The sequence below is a fragment of the Sander lucioperca genome, chromosome 13, assembly GCF_008315115.2.
Source record: "Sander lucioperca isolate FBNREF2018 chromosome 13, SLUC_FBN_1.2, whole genome shotgun sequence".
In the NCBI taxonomy this organism is placed as follows: Eukaryota; Metazoa; Chordata; class Actinopteri; order Perciformes; family Percidae; genus Sander; species Sander lucioperca.
The window spans coordinates 17,379,628-17,395,710 of NC_050185.1; the positions used below are offsets into that span (position 1 = coordinate 17,379,628).

At 39.0% G+C, this 16,083-nt stretch overlaps 1 protein-coding gene across 6 annotated transcripts in view; it reads left to right on the forward strand.

The window, feature by feature from the left end:
- LOC116037019 (replication protein A 70 kDa DNA-binding subunit-like) overlaps nt 1-16,083 on the forward strand; it is a 45,694-nt gene that overhangs the window by 2,148 nt on the left and 27,463 nt on the right. For 2 of the 6 annotated variants that reach the window (XM_031280759.2, XM_031280763.2), the window contains exons 4-10: nt 645-753; nt 851-942; nt 1,038-1,133; nt 8,882-9,215; nt 11,685-11,787; nt 11,880-11,948; nt 14,329-14,521. In XM_031280759.2, coding sequence (XP_031136619.1) covers nt 645-753; nt 851-942; nt 1,038-1,133; nt 8,882-9,215; nt 11,685-11,787; nt 11,880-11,948; nt 14,329-14,521 — 996 coding nt within the window. The remainder of the gene's footprint in view (nt 1-644; nt 754-850; nt 943-1,037; nt 1,134-8,881; nt 9,216-11,684; nt 11,788-11,879; nt 11,949-14,328; nt 14,522-16,083) is intronic. The other 4 variants (XM_031280764.2, XM_036009011.1, XM_031280760.2 and 1 more) reach the window with 4 other exon arrangements.

The window sequence follows — 16,083 nt, forward strand, 5'->3', positions numbered from 1 at the left end:
GAGTACTGAAAATCTTTACTCAAGTAAAAGTACAGTTACTTCTGTAAAAAAATGCTCAAGTAAAATTACCATTTGACAAACCTACTCAAGTAAAAGTATAAAAGTACTTGATCAATAAAATACTTAAAGTACAAGTTACTGTGTGTTTTATTATTATTTAGTCTGTGCAGGCCAGATATCTTGAAAAGTAATTTAATGCAAGTCCTTGTCAACTATCAAGTCTTGTGCTAGAGTCAAAGTAAAGTTTTGGTCAAGAGTCTGAGTCAAGTCTCTTTTTGGAATAATAATGTTACATCTGCTGTGCATCAGGTTAGAAATTGCCACTGTGAAACATGAGTATTTCTAGGTAATGCACTTTGCTTTACATGTTGATTATCTCTAAATTTATTTCTGTTTAATACAAGTATGTTACTTATTAACATTTTTAATTTAGTTAGTAATTTAGTATTAAGTACGTTTTTAATTAATTTTGTTTTATCTGCATGAATGTATCGATAAGATCAATTTTAAAATATCATACTTGCTAGTTGCGTTACTACCCACCCCTGTGAATTACAAAGTACAAAAGTATTTCTAAGCAAAAATTGTATCTTAGAAGATAATTGGGGACCAATGATAGATAAATCTGTTTTTTGTGTATGTAGCTTTCCTGCTGGCCACACAGTTGAACAATCTGCACGAAGAGAACCTCCTGGTACCTAACTGTGTGTGTATGTTGAAGAAGACAACCGTCAACACATTGTCAGATGGCAGGTTTGTGTTTTCATTCGCATTTCCTTCCTCCCGCTCCCTTCTGTCTATTTGTTTGCCGCATATAATTCCCTTTGGGCTTATTTGAACTTTCTTCCAGGCGTGTGGTGGTTGTGATGGACATGGAGATACTGCAATCGGCCGAGGAAACAGGAGGGAAGATTGGAAATCCCACTCTATATAATACAGTTGGTATGATTCTTTTAAAATTCACATGCATGCCGGTAGAAACAGTAATACTGTAAACTGCTTCTGCAGGTCCCTTATGGTGTTTGTTCAACTTGCAGACATGTCATCTCCACAGCAGTCGGCCTCAAGTACCTCTGTCCCGGCCTCCCCTCCATCTGCTGCAGTACCCGGACCCTCCTATAAGAACAGCAGCAGTGAGTGTCATATCAAAGATTTTGTATATGATTTCATGCTTCTATGTATATATAATTATCTTGTCTTCTCAGTCATTACACATAAATGCTGTAACAATTTTGATCAGTGCTATGATAATGGTGTTTTATTTCTATTACGATTATTTTGCATTTTCGTGTCGTTTATTTGTCACGCCCCCTGTGTGTAACGGCCTTAACTCCTTATCGTCTATTACTATTTAGCATTTCCTCGCCAATGTACAGTCTTTAGCAAACAAAATGGATGAACTTCGGCTACGGATCACCACACATAAATGAATTATGGACTGCAACATCATACAACATGATTTTCACGGAAACATGGTAACAACAGCGCTGTGCAGCTCATGTGTGATGAGTGTGACGCCACGAAAGAGAGACACACGAGTGTAGATCACATCCATGTGTTACCCGCACAGTTGACTCATCACTCACGGACCCTCCCCTTCTCGCACACATTGGCCAACCTTGGCAGACTCACTTCTCCTCGTTTTTCAACATGAAATAAAAAAAGTTGTCAAATTTGCAGGTCGCCCATGTGCGAGTAGTTGTAAAAAATGCTCGCACTGTCTCAAAAAAAAATGCTTGCAAAATGCCATTTGGCCATAGTCTGGAGCTAGGGTTGCACGATATTGACAAAATGTGATATTGCAATATCGATTATGAATATTGCAATATCGATATTAATTTCGATATTTTAAAACATATGTAAAATTACAAAAATTATGGGAAAAAAAACACATGAAAATAGATTCATAACAAATACAACACAAGGTTTATTTCAACTGTCAGTCATATTGGACTGGTTCAACATGAATAAATAAATAACGACCATGTCTACAGAACAGGACATGTTTTACTGGTTGTACAGTATAAAATATATAAAGAGAACGGGACACAACTTTTCTTTTGCTTCTCTGATTCGTTCCGTTTTTCTATCTATTTCTTCACTTACACTGTTACTCCGTTGAAATATGCACACACGTGGTACGCTACATAGGGTTTGTCACGTAGTGGACCCGTGCGCTGACGTGCACTAACGTGTAAGTGGCACGGTAACTGACCAATGAAACATGATCATTATAGCGCTTCAAGCGGGCTCTAAATCAAACACAACTAAGCCACATAGCCAACGGACGGGACGGAGAGCGCTCTACACAATAAACAAAATATTGCATACTTATTGCGACACTTTCGATATAATATTGCGCAACGTGATATTGCGATAACGATATTGAGTCGATATATCATGCACCCCTATCTGGAGCCCTGGTATTGACAGTGGTACCAAAAATATATGTTTGCTTTCCCAAGCCACTGCATGCAAGGCAGAGACGTCTGAATAAATCATTTTAAAAAACACAACAAAACAATGCACCCAGAGGCCCTCAAGCTCTCTGTTCATGGATATTACATGTCATATAGATTGATACTACTCATTTGCTGCTCAGATTACAGTAATTAAATACCTCACTAATATAGGCAAGTGTTAATTTCTTCATTTAGCAAAGTTGGATACAATGAGCATGAGGGCTTTGCTCAAACTGAATACCGTTTTGTTGACTAGAAGTCACAGAGTTTTTATTATGCAGTCATTCAGAAGGAACTCCTAAAATGCAATGCGTATAGAGGACCAAACCATATCTATGACTAATAGTACGAAGTCAGGGAAGCAATTAGTGGTCATTTTCAAGTAATAACATCAACATGATTTTGGACTAAAATGTTAGCTTCTTGGTTAGTCTTTTGTATTTTTCTAAACAACCCTCTGCTTCTCAGAGTTAATTCTTTTCTTAGATCTTAACATAACAACATATGTTGTTGATTGTTTACAGCAGTCATTATCATGTGTATTACACTGTGGTAAGAATTGAATGGTAGTTAAGAATAACAAGATATTTAGGAGTTAGTTAGATTGTTGTTAGTTTGACCCATTTTGGCCTATTTTAAAGACTAATTTGACAAACTCTCATCTAACCAACAGAGGGAGCCATGTATCCTTTTAAGAGAAGGGTGCTGATGAATGGTTTGCAGGCCTCTAACTGTTTTTTCTCCTTAATACTGTTGTTTTGCTGCTATCATTTCGGACCAACAGGATCTTTGTTGTCCAGCTTTCAACCAGCACTATTGCCTAACAAGTAAATCCAGGTTTTCATTAATTTGCTATTCAAAGCACTTAATGGTTCCATTGCTGTAGTCTGAGTGTGAGTTAAGAACTAGATGACATGGGATCATAAGGTACAGCATGGTTTTCACAAGTTGAAGGTAGCCTCAGCAAATGCCAAATTAATGGAACACTGCAGTTTCTTCACCTCAAGTGCCATATTTTCATATTACATTGTGCATTTTTATGATATTTACTGTTTAGCTATCAGAGCAGGAAACTATCTTGCCCACTGGCCACTGTGGCTGGTAGAGTCCATTACTCGCACCTTTCACTGTTTTACCACCAACCAGTTTTTATAACAGAATAGGACCTCCAAATGATGGTTGGTTTTCTGCCAAAATGGCTGGTGCCATGTATCATGCCAAAAGTAGCATGTGTTTTATTGGATTTTCTTTTATTAGCTTAGTCTTTGTTTCACTCACTTGTTTTATACCACTAACTGCTCTCAGCATCAACATTGATTTTGTTATGTGGCAGAAACCTACCCAGTAGTCCTCCTCAGTGGAGGATGTAGGCATGTGGGTGGATAATGAGTGCTTGGTTTATATTGTGTGTTTGTGCCTGTGTTTAAGTGTGTGTTGTGACTGAGGGAGCTTGTGTGGGCCGATGGCTCCTCCAGTTCATGGCTTCGTGAATATTGTGTTGTGGACTGAATCCCCTTGTAGCGATGCACAGACGAAGGGAGAGAGAGAGAAAGAAAGTCAACTAATTTGACTTGGCAAAGATGAGGCTCTGGATTAAGTAGTTCATCAGACTCCTTCCTCGTTATATCCTTTGAATCATGTTACCTCAGAGATCTCACCCGAGATACAGAAAACCTGCTGCTCTATTTAATTGTTCTGTTCTGCATCCTCTTTAAAGCCAAAAACAAGCCTTCTTGTCTCAAAGTATTTTCTCCTACTCCTATGTGTTTGATGACTTTTCAGTGTTTTTATAAATTGCATTTTCAATAAATCGATACATTTGTGTGCATTCACAAGCTTGCTAAGTGCAACAAATGAAGTGTTTCCAATGAGCTGTGGGCGATGTAATGACTGGGTTGGCTGCTGTTTTATTAGAGTCTGGGTTCAAGCCTCTGTGAAGACTTCACAGTCCTTCAGCAACCCAGTCTCTTTCTCGTATCGTAGCTCCTCCCAGCAGGTATGTGGGAGAGAGCTAAGGCCTGAAGAAGAGATGCAATGATGGAGGAATTGTATTTACCAAAAGGGGCATCCTCGCTCTCTCCAGGGTCATTTTAAAGAGACTGCTATTACTCATTACGTGCAGCATCTCAACTGCCTGATGCCTGCTACTCAAATAACAATTATAGATCTATTGCTGCATCAGAGCATGATAGAAATAACACCAATAGATAGTTAATGTGTTTATTACTGAAAGAACAGAACACACAAGAGGGCACAATAAAATAGCAGACTTGTCCGTAAAAGTCTCCAGGTACAGTAAGATTGTCTTATTCAGACTCAGGTTGGATATTACAGGATTAATAATAACTGCAGTTTGTTATTAATTTGTGATTCATTCATTTTCTGGATAAACATGAAAACATTAGCGTTGGTGTGGTTTGGTTCTACTGGTATTTTGCTCAATCTACAGTATTGCAATCAGGCAATAATATTACAATATTGCTGTTTCTACAACTGTCCATCTGTCCGCTCCTTTACCATCCCATCAGGTCAGCCAACCAATCACTAAACGGAGTCTGATTTAAATGTTGCTGTCCAGTAAACAACGTCCACATAGGATGTAAAGCTGGGTGATATTGAGAAAATCAAATATCACGATATTTTTGACCAAATACGGCGATGTTGATAGTGCGGCGATATTGTAGGGTTGACTATTGGTGCTTTCACAAAACATTAACACAATGAGATTTTTGATAATCACCAATAATGTGGATACAATCAAGTGGGTAAAGGCAAATGATAAAAGTAAGTCTGGAAAATTAAATCACCTTTCTGTAATGCAGCCTTTAAAACCAGAAACTGACAACACTTTGTCATATCACGATATTACAATATCCAAAATTTAAGACGATATCTAGCCTCATATATTGATGTCGATATAATATCGATATATTGCCCAGCCCTAATAGGATGCACCTGTGGGACTTCGTTCCTTGTCTTCAACAAGACATATCATTCTTGATGATGAACTTGATTGATTTCCAGGTCACGGGCCAGAGGGCGCGGGAGTGAGGACAGGAGAAAGCGTAATTAACTGAATGGAAAGTATCTCCTTTCAGCTTCAGGCGTTCTGTTCTGTTGTGAAGCCTGACCTCTTACATCCTTGGGGGGGGGGATGTGGTCAGAGCATGTTTCCTCTGGTGCCAGCAAAGTTTGAAGGAATAATTTAAAATGTTTTTAGCATTATTATTGTTTTGATCATGCCTTGTAAGCTCTGTCTGTCACAAGTGACATTGTACTCTCAATTTAAAAAAAAAAAAAAAAGATATACTAGACCTTCAGCATTAGGCAAAGGTCACGACACAGTAGTCACTGATGGTTCTGTGTTCCAATTTAAATATTAATCAGCAGCAACACTTGAAATAGACTACCTTCAAACTGCTTCACAGATGATATTTAAATTCCAAAAAGAGATCTGCACTCGCTGAAGTGCAGTTAAAGAAAATATTTATTATTCATCACTAACCATTCTCTGCAGGTTTCCTTTGTCCTCACAACTCTTTTTCTCTTCTCTCTCTCACATACACACACACACACACACAGAACTGGGCAATATATCAATATTCTATCGATATCGTGATACGAGACTAGATATCGTCTTAGATTTTGGATATCGTAATATGGCATAAGTGTTGTCTTTTCCTGGTTTTAAAGGCTGCATTACAGTAAAGTTATGTCATTTTCTGAACTTACCAGACTGTTGTAACTGTTCTATTATTTACCCACTTAATCATTATATCCACATTACTGATGATTATTTATCAAAAATCTCATTGTGCAAATATTTTGTGAAAGCACCAATAGTCAACACTACAATATCGTTGAGGTACCGATATCGAGGTATTTGGTCAAAAATGTTGTGATATTTGATTTTCTCCATATCGCCCAGCCCTACACACACACACACACACACACACTTTTAGACACTTGCTTTCTTATTCACATTCTCTATGTATTGCCTTTTTCTTGTATATATATTTCTCATTTTCTCTCCTATAGTTCCTTACCACTAAGCACTCTCCAAAAAAAACAGGGGCTGTTGAATACGTTAGTGGAATACATATTAAGACTCTGTACTGATCTTAATCACAAAAAATGAGGCTCCTTGACAAACCTCTATGCCCCTCTCTTTGCTCTGTTCTTCCCCCCCCCCCCCCCCCAACCCATCTACACCCATCATCTCCCCTTCTCTTCTTTCACTACCAGCTTCTTCCCTCTTAACACTCCAATCCGAGTTGCGTGTGTATGAATATTGATGTTAATTACCCCTCGCCTGAAAAATAGCTGTTCAATCTGTGATTTCCCCAAGGAATTAGCTCATGACACACACACACACACACACACACACACACACACACACACACACACACACACACACACACACACAAAAAATAGTACACACCCACAAAGGAGGGTACCATAGCGGCGAGTATTTGTTGTGCTCCAGAACAGGAGCTTATATTGGGGAGTGGTCTCTGTGGAATTGCATCTTTTTATCCCTGACAATTCTTCCCTCAAATGCTTTTCCTCAATATGGCACATCATTCATGCCAAAATGAGGCTGTGCGTAAAATATATTTTAACAACAGCCAACTATTGAGCCTGAATCATTGCTAATGGGGCTGATGCGATTCTGTTGGCCGGTCCAAACTGTTTTCTGGCATTGTCATTTGTAAAAGAAATATGAAAGCAAATCAGTTGTTTTAGAAAAAAAAGGAACCTATTCTTTACTTTTTTTATTAGTTGTAGTTTTTTTGTATTTTATATAAGGTCTTATATTATAAGTGCACACCTAACCATGACAGAAATAATAACATAGTAATTCAATTTAACATATGAGGACAGCACACTTATCAAAAAAAAAAAATCTCTTACACAACATGATAAATATATCATGATTATTAGAAGCATCTGTGAGGAACAACCTACAGTATAAACTTAAGGCTTCCTCATTCATTATGCTATTATATATTATGCTGCCCATTTAAAATAATCCTTTTACCTTTTTTAAAATCAATGTAATACCCTCTAAACTCTTTCGCTCTGACTCAAACTAAATATAAAATGGTCATAATTCATGAATGTGGTTAAGACTAATATTTACAAATATATGTCTGGTGTATTGACGGATATTCTGATACTAATCCTAATAATTTTTTGTCCTACGACTGAAAGGCAGAAAGGCATAAGTACAGTAATTATGAAATTAATAACTGATTGGCAGTCTTACCCAAGAAGAAAAACACCAATTCATTCATTGGCACAGCTGATGTTAACAGGGAAATAAGTAACTCTGTGGGGAGAGTTTAATTTCCTTCCATTTCCTTCCTCCATTTTGGCAGCTGCTCACACGATCAGATAATAGTACTACTACTAATATTTTATAATCGCTGAAACCTTTTTTAGGGTGTTTACTTAAGTTTGTACTGCTTAATGGTAAACTGGTAGGTGCTCTACCAGTTACGTATCTGTATCAGCAAATTAATTTGTCTTGTCTACTTCAACTACTGTTCTTGGAAACTTTTGCATGTGCTTTGAGGTACTAAGTATATCACATGTGTGGAACTCCTTTACAGTCAATGGAAAAAAATAAAAATACTATTTTCTGCTTTAGGCCAGCAGCTCAAGGCCACATTAGCCACTACTAGCACAACACACCTGAATCTCAGATTGTACTGTCAGCAGTCGAGTTGCATTGTGGGTAGTCTGGCTCACTGGATGTACAGGGCTGGGATAAAGCATGACGGAGACACGCCGGATGTCAGGCACTCTTTACTCCTTCTGCTATCTATTTTGCAGGGCAATGTCGCTGCATCCAGAGCTTGAGATTGAAGTTGATGCTGATAATGCGGCGAAGAATTGGACTGCCTGGCCACGTCCAGCACATTCCACACGTGATTCATTACGCAATTAAAATTACTGTATTACTAGTAAATTTCCAGGATAATTGCCTGACATCCCACGTGTGGCTCACATGAAGGATGTCCCTCAGCTTTTGCTCTCTGTGTGTTGCCGTTCTCAAACTCCTTTCGTTTCGGTGAACGACAACAAACTTCGAGCTAGCAAGCTACACGGTGAAAATGGCAAGTTTTGCAGAACATTTGGATCATCCAATAAGGCAGGCCTGCTTGTTTCTTTCGGTATGAGAAGAAGTACACATGGCGCTACACTGATACAATACAAAACACAGCTTTTTTAAAGCCTAAGGTCTTCTTCGCAGTGCTTGTTTTGCTCGTCAAATAGTCCAAAACCTGAAGATATTCATTTTACAATGAAATAATACAAAGAGATTGTTCAATACATGTACTAATCTTTCATTACTATTAAATTGTATCAGTACTCATATACAGTAATTATCATCTTAGTTTGTTTCCCTGCAGCCCTTTCTCCTCCCCGAGGTTTTACGGGAAAGTCACCCATGAAGGCTTCACCAATGAAGTTTTCACCCATGAAGGCTTCACCAATGGCTTCACCCATGAAGGCTTCACCAATGGCTTCACCCATGAAGGCTTCACCAATGAAGTTTTCACCCATGAAGGCTTCACCCATGAAGGCTTCGCCAACGAAGTTTTCACCCATGAAGGCTTCGCCAACGAAGTTTTCACCCATGAAGTTTTCCCCAAAGACGTTTTCACCCATGAAGGCTACCAGCACTTCTCCTGGTTCTTCAACAAAAGTGATTCCTATAGCAATCCTTAACCCCTACCAAAGCAAGTAAGTCTGTGTGTCCATGTCTGCATGCGCCTGCTTTCACGTACATGTATGGTATCTTCATAATACTTTAAACACGGCTTAACTTTTGTAGTGGATAGTGTGGTGGAATTTCCAGCTTACAAACTCATGCTATGTAAGTTGAGACAATGGTACCCTAGGTCTCATTCAAGTCAGTGTCAAACATAACCTCATAACCTGTCTCAGGCAGAAGACGAGAGATGCAACAGCTGTATGATAAGACAGTGCTGCCTCATCCTGCTAAGGTCATGGAGGAAGTAAACACATAACACATTCTGTCTGTGCTGAGGTATTTGGGTTAAGCATATGTGTTTACGGCGCCCGCAATATCTTTGTTTACATTGAAGGGTCAGCTAAACTTAACGTCTCCAGCATGAGTTTAAATACACTTTCAGGAAGACTGTACTGCCTGCCTAAATTTTCTCCTCAATTGAGATTCCATTAAATGCTTCTGTGTAAGTCATTAAAGTCTCCCGAACCTTCTTCACGTATGTGACATGAGTTGTGCTGCTCCTGAGTTTTTCCTTAACAGATAGTTATAAAGCACTGAACCTGACTGACATGTAAATGGTAAACCAGCAGCATTTATATAGCACCTTTCTTCCTTACCGGACAAAGTGCCTTCCATTCATCCATTCACATGCACATCAATACACTGATAGAGTCAGTGTCACACTTCAACATGTGGACAGAGGAGTCATTGAACCACCAACCTCCAAAGTGAGCCACAGGGGCAAACACTGTTTTTCCTCATGCTGTGACTCTACTTCCCTGTTTGCTGCCATTTCTGAGTAGCGCTTTGGGGCATGTTTGGAAATGTGTGGATATGTGCTTCTGCATGCATGTGTGAGCATTCAGTTTTTCTATAACAATGCCTGTGTGTGTCTGTGGATTTGTTTGTGTGCAATGTGCATGTTATTCAGCCCATCTGCATGGAAATTAAAAGAGAGGACCGATCTTGCCTCAGAAACAGACACTTTAACGGCAGGTACTGCTGGGTCTTTATGGTCTGCTGCGGAGGTTTTGATTCTGTTATTTGGCCCAGTCGGGATTTGGCCGACCTCGTTTTTTCCCCCTTTCCTTTCCTCTCACAATTTCTTTACCCCCTCTGGGGTTCAATTTTACTGCTGTTTTTCCTTCTAACTTATTTTCATTTCATTTGACTTAATTCTCTGTCTTTGACCTTTTTAAAGTTGGCCACAACAAGACAAGAGCACAGTAAAGCAAGATGTAGTTGTCCAGATTGGCGTAAAGGTACTCTGTCAACTTTCTCTCCGTGTATGGGCTCTGACTACGTAGCCCTGTTTGAAATTGCAAGCTGTAAAGATAACTGTGCCTCTAGGTGTTGTAATAAACTGATGACTGTTCTAACTTTGAAGTTAGGGAGTACCTACAGTGAGTAAAACAGATGACTTCAGCAGCTGTGGTCCTTCTACGTAGGTTTGCGTGAAATGAAAAGTGCGGGTGTGTGTGACACAAAGTGTTACATACAGCAGATTATATAGGGATGCTGTGTATGTTCACATTCTTTTTTTATGGCCGTTTGCATAGCTTTCTCATCCCATTCTGCTGGTGTTAAGTAATAGCATCTAGAGCAGACTATAATTGGCTTTTGGCTGCCATAAACCTTGGTGTAGCAGTCTTATCCATACTGAGCAGGGAATGGGGTTCACACTGGGCCAGCAGCTGCTCTCATGATAGGGGATTTAATTGCAGGCAAAGTTATGGTATGAATATCCTCCACTGCACAATTATCAATGCAGTCAAAAAGCTCACTGCTGCATAAACTGCCGAACTTGGCTGGCTGTTGTTAAAAACAGAACAAGAAGCACATTTCAAATAAATCCAGGAGTTGGCGGATGTACAACACCTAGTTCACAAAGTTGCTTGATGCTTTTTTTTTCTTTTATGGAACTTTTAAAAGACTGAGAAGACACTCATCCAATTTTCTTGGGAATTGTTCTTTTGTGCAGTTGTTTCACATTGGTGACTGATGTGAGCTGAGTTGGGATGCTCATTAACAAAAGAAGTGTCTCTGCAGCATTCTTTACTGAGCTCATGTTTGTGCTGACCTTTAGACTGCAACTCTTAGTTAAGTTGAACATAACTGTGTTGGTCAAAACTTTTTTGTCCTTATTTTTAAAACAGGATTTATGTTAAGTGATCTGTGTGCATTCACATAAAATAAATCCATTGATGGAAAAACAAACTGAAAACATGATGGACGACATTCAAGTAAAACATTTGCAAAGGTTAGATTTTGGTCAGTTGGCATGTTTTTTATATCAGAAAACTTGTTCAGTTTTAATTAATGTATTTTTTTTTTTGTTTTTTAGTTTTAGGATGTTTTCCCCTAAAAATCACTTATAGCATGTTGTTTAGATAAGTTCGTTTTTTTTTACATATACTTTGAAAGCACTGATTCAAGTGTCACTCTGTGTATCTCCCTAGGTGGACTGTCAGAGCCCGAGTCACCAACAAGTCCAGTATCCGCACCTGGAGTAACTCTAAAGGAGAGGGCAAGCTTTTCTCCTTTGAGATAGTGGATGAGAGTGTGAGTAGAGGAGTGGAGAGGCCTGAATATCTGTTTATGTGGTTTTATCCGTGAAACGAAATGTTTAATGGAAATGTGCTGGTGGTCAACAGGGAGAAATCAAGATTACAGCCTTTAACAACGAAGTGGACAAGTTTTTCTCTCTAGTGGAGCAAGGCAAGGTGAGCAGATTCCACTCACCCATATCCTTCCTCACTTGAAGTGATAAGAGCATTTTGGAAACTTCACTTAAAAAGGATACATTTTGCAAATATTACACATCGGCAATAGCTTTGAATGCTGCAAGAAAATGTTTGTACTCATACTGTTTCAAAAGGAGCTTTCAAACACCGTAAACATTTAATTTCTTCGATAAAATTGACAACAGTAAGACAATATCTAAAGGCTATAAAACATTCACAAAAACACTTGCCGAGTAAGCCTCGCAACTATCCATTTTGTATGCACATAACGCCTCAAACTAATTTATCATAGGTAAAATAGTGCCTAATAAACCCTTCTGCAAAATCCTCTCATGCCTGCAGGACTTTAGGCCAATGAATGAGCCAGAGGCAAGTATTAGAGGATTTTGTGGAAGGGATTTATTAACTCATATTTTACTGAAATATATATGTTGGAGACGTTGAGCATTTGGGTGGATATATGAGGCTGGGAGTATGCTGCTGAGAACAGTGTGAGAAAACTTGTCAAATCTGATGTGTTGATAGTGTTTTGCTGTTGTTAAAGTGTTATCTTAAAGTTATCTTAATTGTATCAGAAAAAGCTGACAGTCTTGCAGGCTGTGTTCTCCATGGAGGATGCATGTACTGTATAAAGTTTCGCTTCTGGCATAAGTAATTGATACAGAGATTATAGTTTTTATGGGTCACTGTAATCCCTCCTCCTCTCCATACTGGAAGTGAACATTCCCTCTGTACCACTCCATTTGGGTAACTCTGAAGCTTCATATTATCTTTGGCTGAAATTTACAAAACATTTACAATACAAGGACACTGGATTTTGTCACCCCTCTTTTACAATGTAGTCATGGCACAATCTCTTCACAACAAGTTTGTAGTGGAGGAATGATTACAGCAACCAATAATTCTCCCGATTTGTGCGGGCATGTGAATATTCCAAACCAAAGGTATTCTTACGTTTATCATATAGAGTAGTACCAGAATTAAAGTCAGTCACACACTATTGCATATTAATCTTTTTGCCAATCCAGCTGTTTTTAAAGAATCTTGGAGGTATTTGTTAATGGGATCATCTTTCATCCAGAGGATCCTAAGTCAAGACCTTGTTTCAGCAAGCATCTGCTTTACTGTCCTGTAGTAAGAAAATGTAATGCCCACCAGCTCCAGCTGCTGTTGCATAACTGCCACTGAAGCTGACCTCTGACCTTGGTGAAGGCCTGCAAATCAAACAGAATTTAATACAAGAATTAAAGTTTATACAGTAGGATCTTTAAAATAATCATGAGTACTAAGGAACAATTCATTTTAGGAATTCCTTATTATACTTATGAGGAAATAGTACTGCCCTCACTGAAACTTGTGACTTCAGTTTTACCAACATGGGAAGTCAAGTACTAGTATATATTGCATCAAAGTGGTTAACAAATTAAAAACACCATTAATAGATGAGTGACAATAAGTAAAATGTCAGATGAGGTATACAGATGCACGATGGCAGATATTGAGAGATATCAACTGTTTTTTTCACGTAAGAGAGTTGACACGAGTCTCAAGCTATTGTTTATGCAAGAGAAAAACTTGGTCTTATTGGCGTGTTCTGTTTGTGCTGAAATAGGTGGTGCTCGTTCTGAACACCCAGAACATGCCCCTTTGCATGTTCCAGTATACCAATGCAATTACAGACCGGTAGAACACATGTTAAAGCTCTTGCTCAACTCAGACTGGCCCACAGAGCTTAATAACTCAATTAACCCCGACCATCATTTTGCTAGTCACACTGGCTCAGGTATCAGCCACTTGGCAGTGTATCCCAACTCAGCCATAGATCCAATTTGGGCCCTCTGCCCTCCAAAGATAAATAAAGGAATGAATCTGTTTTCCCTTCGTGATTTGAGCACTGACAGAACAGTGAGTGGGTGTGACTGGCTCTGAGCGGCCAGAATGCTTATCACATTAGTTTCATGCTCCTATCTCTGTGTGGGGTAAATCAAAGTGAGAGAGGAGGAGGGAAAGGGGGGGGTCTATTGGAGAGTTGGGAGAGTTAATGAAGAAGTGTGTCTCGCATATTGAGTTTAAATTTTGCTGTTTAGCAGACTCACTCTCAGCTGCTAGTTATTTTCTGGTGAATTTGTGAAGTGATGAGCCTGATATGACACCACATCTTAGTTGGACCTGAAGGGTTTTCCTTTCTTATTAAAAGCTTTGTTGGAACAGAAGCTGCATTGTAGTAATAATTTCCTTTGCGGGATCAATATAGTGGTCACCCAATTCGATCACATTTGCCTCAAATTCACAGGAAATCACCAGTCTGATAAGCTCTAATTTTATAATGCAGCTCACCTTGCTCGTCCATTCTCTGTAGGTGTACTACATAACCAAGGCTACGCTGAAGGTGGCCAACAAACAGTACAACACACTGAAGAACAACTACGAGATGACCCTCCATGCTCAATCATCCATTGTGCCATGTGATGACAATCAGGGCATCCCTGCAGTGCACTGTGACTTTGTGCCCATTGCAGAGCTGGAGAACCGAGACAAGGACACCATCATTGGTAAGAGAAGAATTTCATCAATAAGACTTATATAAATTGCTTGTTTTAGCCTGATGAATGCCACCTGTTCATGAGGACATACACATACGTGAGATTTGTGCATTCACATAATTAAATTTGCCATATATGGCTGGCTGTTAGGTTAGTTTGGTACCTGGTGCTGTTGTGTAGCCGGCACAACTGCACCGTCGGAGGTGCGTCAGGCAGAAATGCCCAGCAGGTGGACCCACCTGTGCTCACATCTATCTGTGGTTACGTTTCATGCACAAAAATCTTAAAGAGTAAAAAGAAGAATTTCACTCAGGTACTGCTTTTGGAAATCAGCAGATGATGCTACGTTAAGCAGTGTCAGTAGTGGTTTTAGAAGACCTGGAACTGTTAGAAAATATTTATAGTACAGCTGTCAACAACCTGTCATCAGAGAAGTGTAGCACTGTGACAGAAAAAAAAAGTGAATTTTTAAAGTCAAATGCTAATTTAGATTAGATGAGAGAATATTATAGCCTACAGTAGCAGGTGATGTTACACTGTTGCATGCTACAGAGGAATACAGCGACCTGCATATAGACCCTGAGGCAGCTGTCACTACTGAACTGTACAAATTTGTTTGCCGAAATAGGCCAATAAAAATATCTAAAAAATCTCTTAGTAAATTGGCAGCCATGATGATGATTATATGGTGAACAGAATATTAACTTTGCACGAAGCTTGTTTTAGTTATATAGTTATTTATTTAGTAGTAGGATTTCCTATTTAAACTCCAAATTCATTCAGATGAGTGTTTTTCCCCCTTGTAGAGAGAGTAAGACTATCTGTACATGACTCGTACAACAGGTCTGACCCACTCGTGAATTTTGTTCGTACCTAAGAAAAAATATTAAGTACAAGAAAATTTGTTAAAAAAAGTCACAAATCCTCTAAAATCCCTCATTTGTGACACTTAAGAATGAATCTGTTTGTACGAATGCTTCTTGCATAAGGCCCATTGAGTAACCGAAAAGTAGGCTGGTGATGTCAGGCTAGGTTATCAGCTGGATCATCTCTCTATCTGCTCCGTCAACCCAGGCAATTACAAGTTCTAGATATAGATGGTATAAAAACTGAGCTAATAGACAGGCACATGCCAGTCAGTTATGTACCAGGTGTCCTGAAAGAATACATTATGACAGGGTCAGAGGGAAGGTTAATTCAGGAATATGGTAAAGATGAGAGATAAAAGAGGATAATGTTCGTTCCACTGTTTTTATGAAGGTTAGTTGCAGTTCCTGCCCTCTGTGCCTGACAGGAATGTCTTATCTCTGTGACAGCTAAATTGGGATGGTCCAAGTGTAGATTGGGGTATAAATTAGTGATTGACAGTCTGGTCAATATTATTCTTGAGTTGATGCACAGGTGATTTTTCTGTAGTTGTGACAATGAGGATGTATTTTTTTAAAGACTGCCCTTAGGCTGTATGCAAGTTGAAAGTTGAGGACATAACATTGCATGTTACAGTGTTGGACCCCTTTTTAATTGTTTGGTCAACTTTTTAGACTTACGTTAGAGCTTAGATCGGCCCAAAA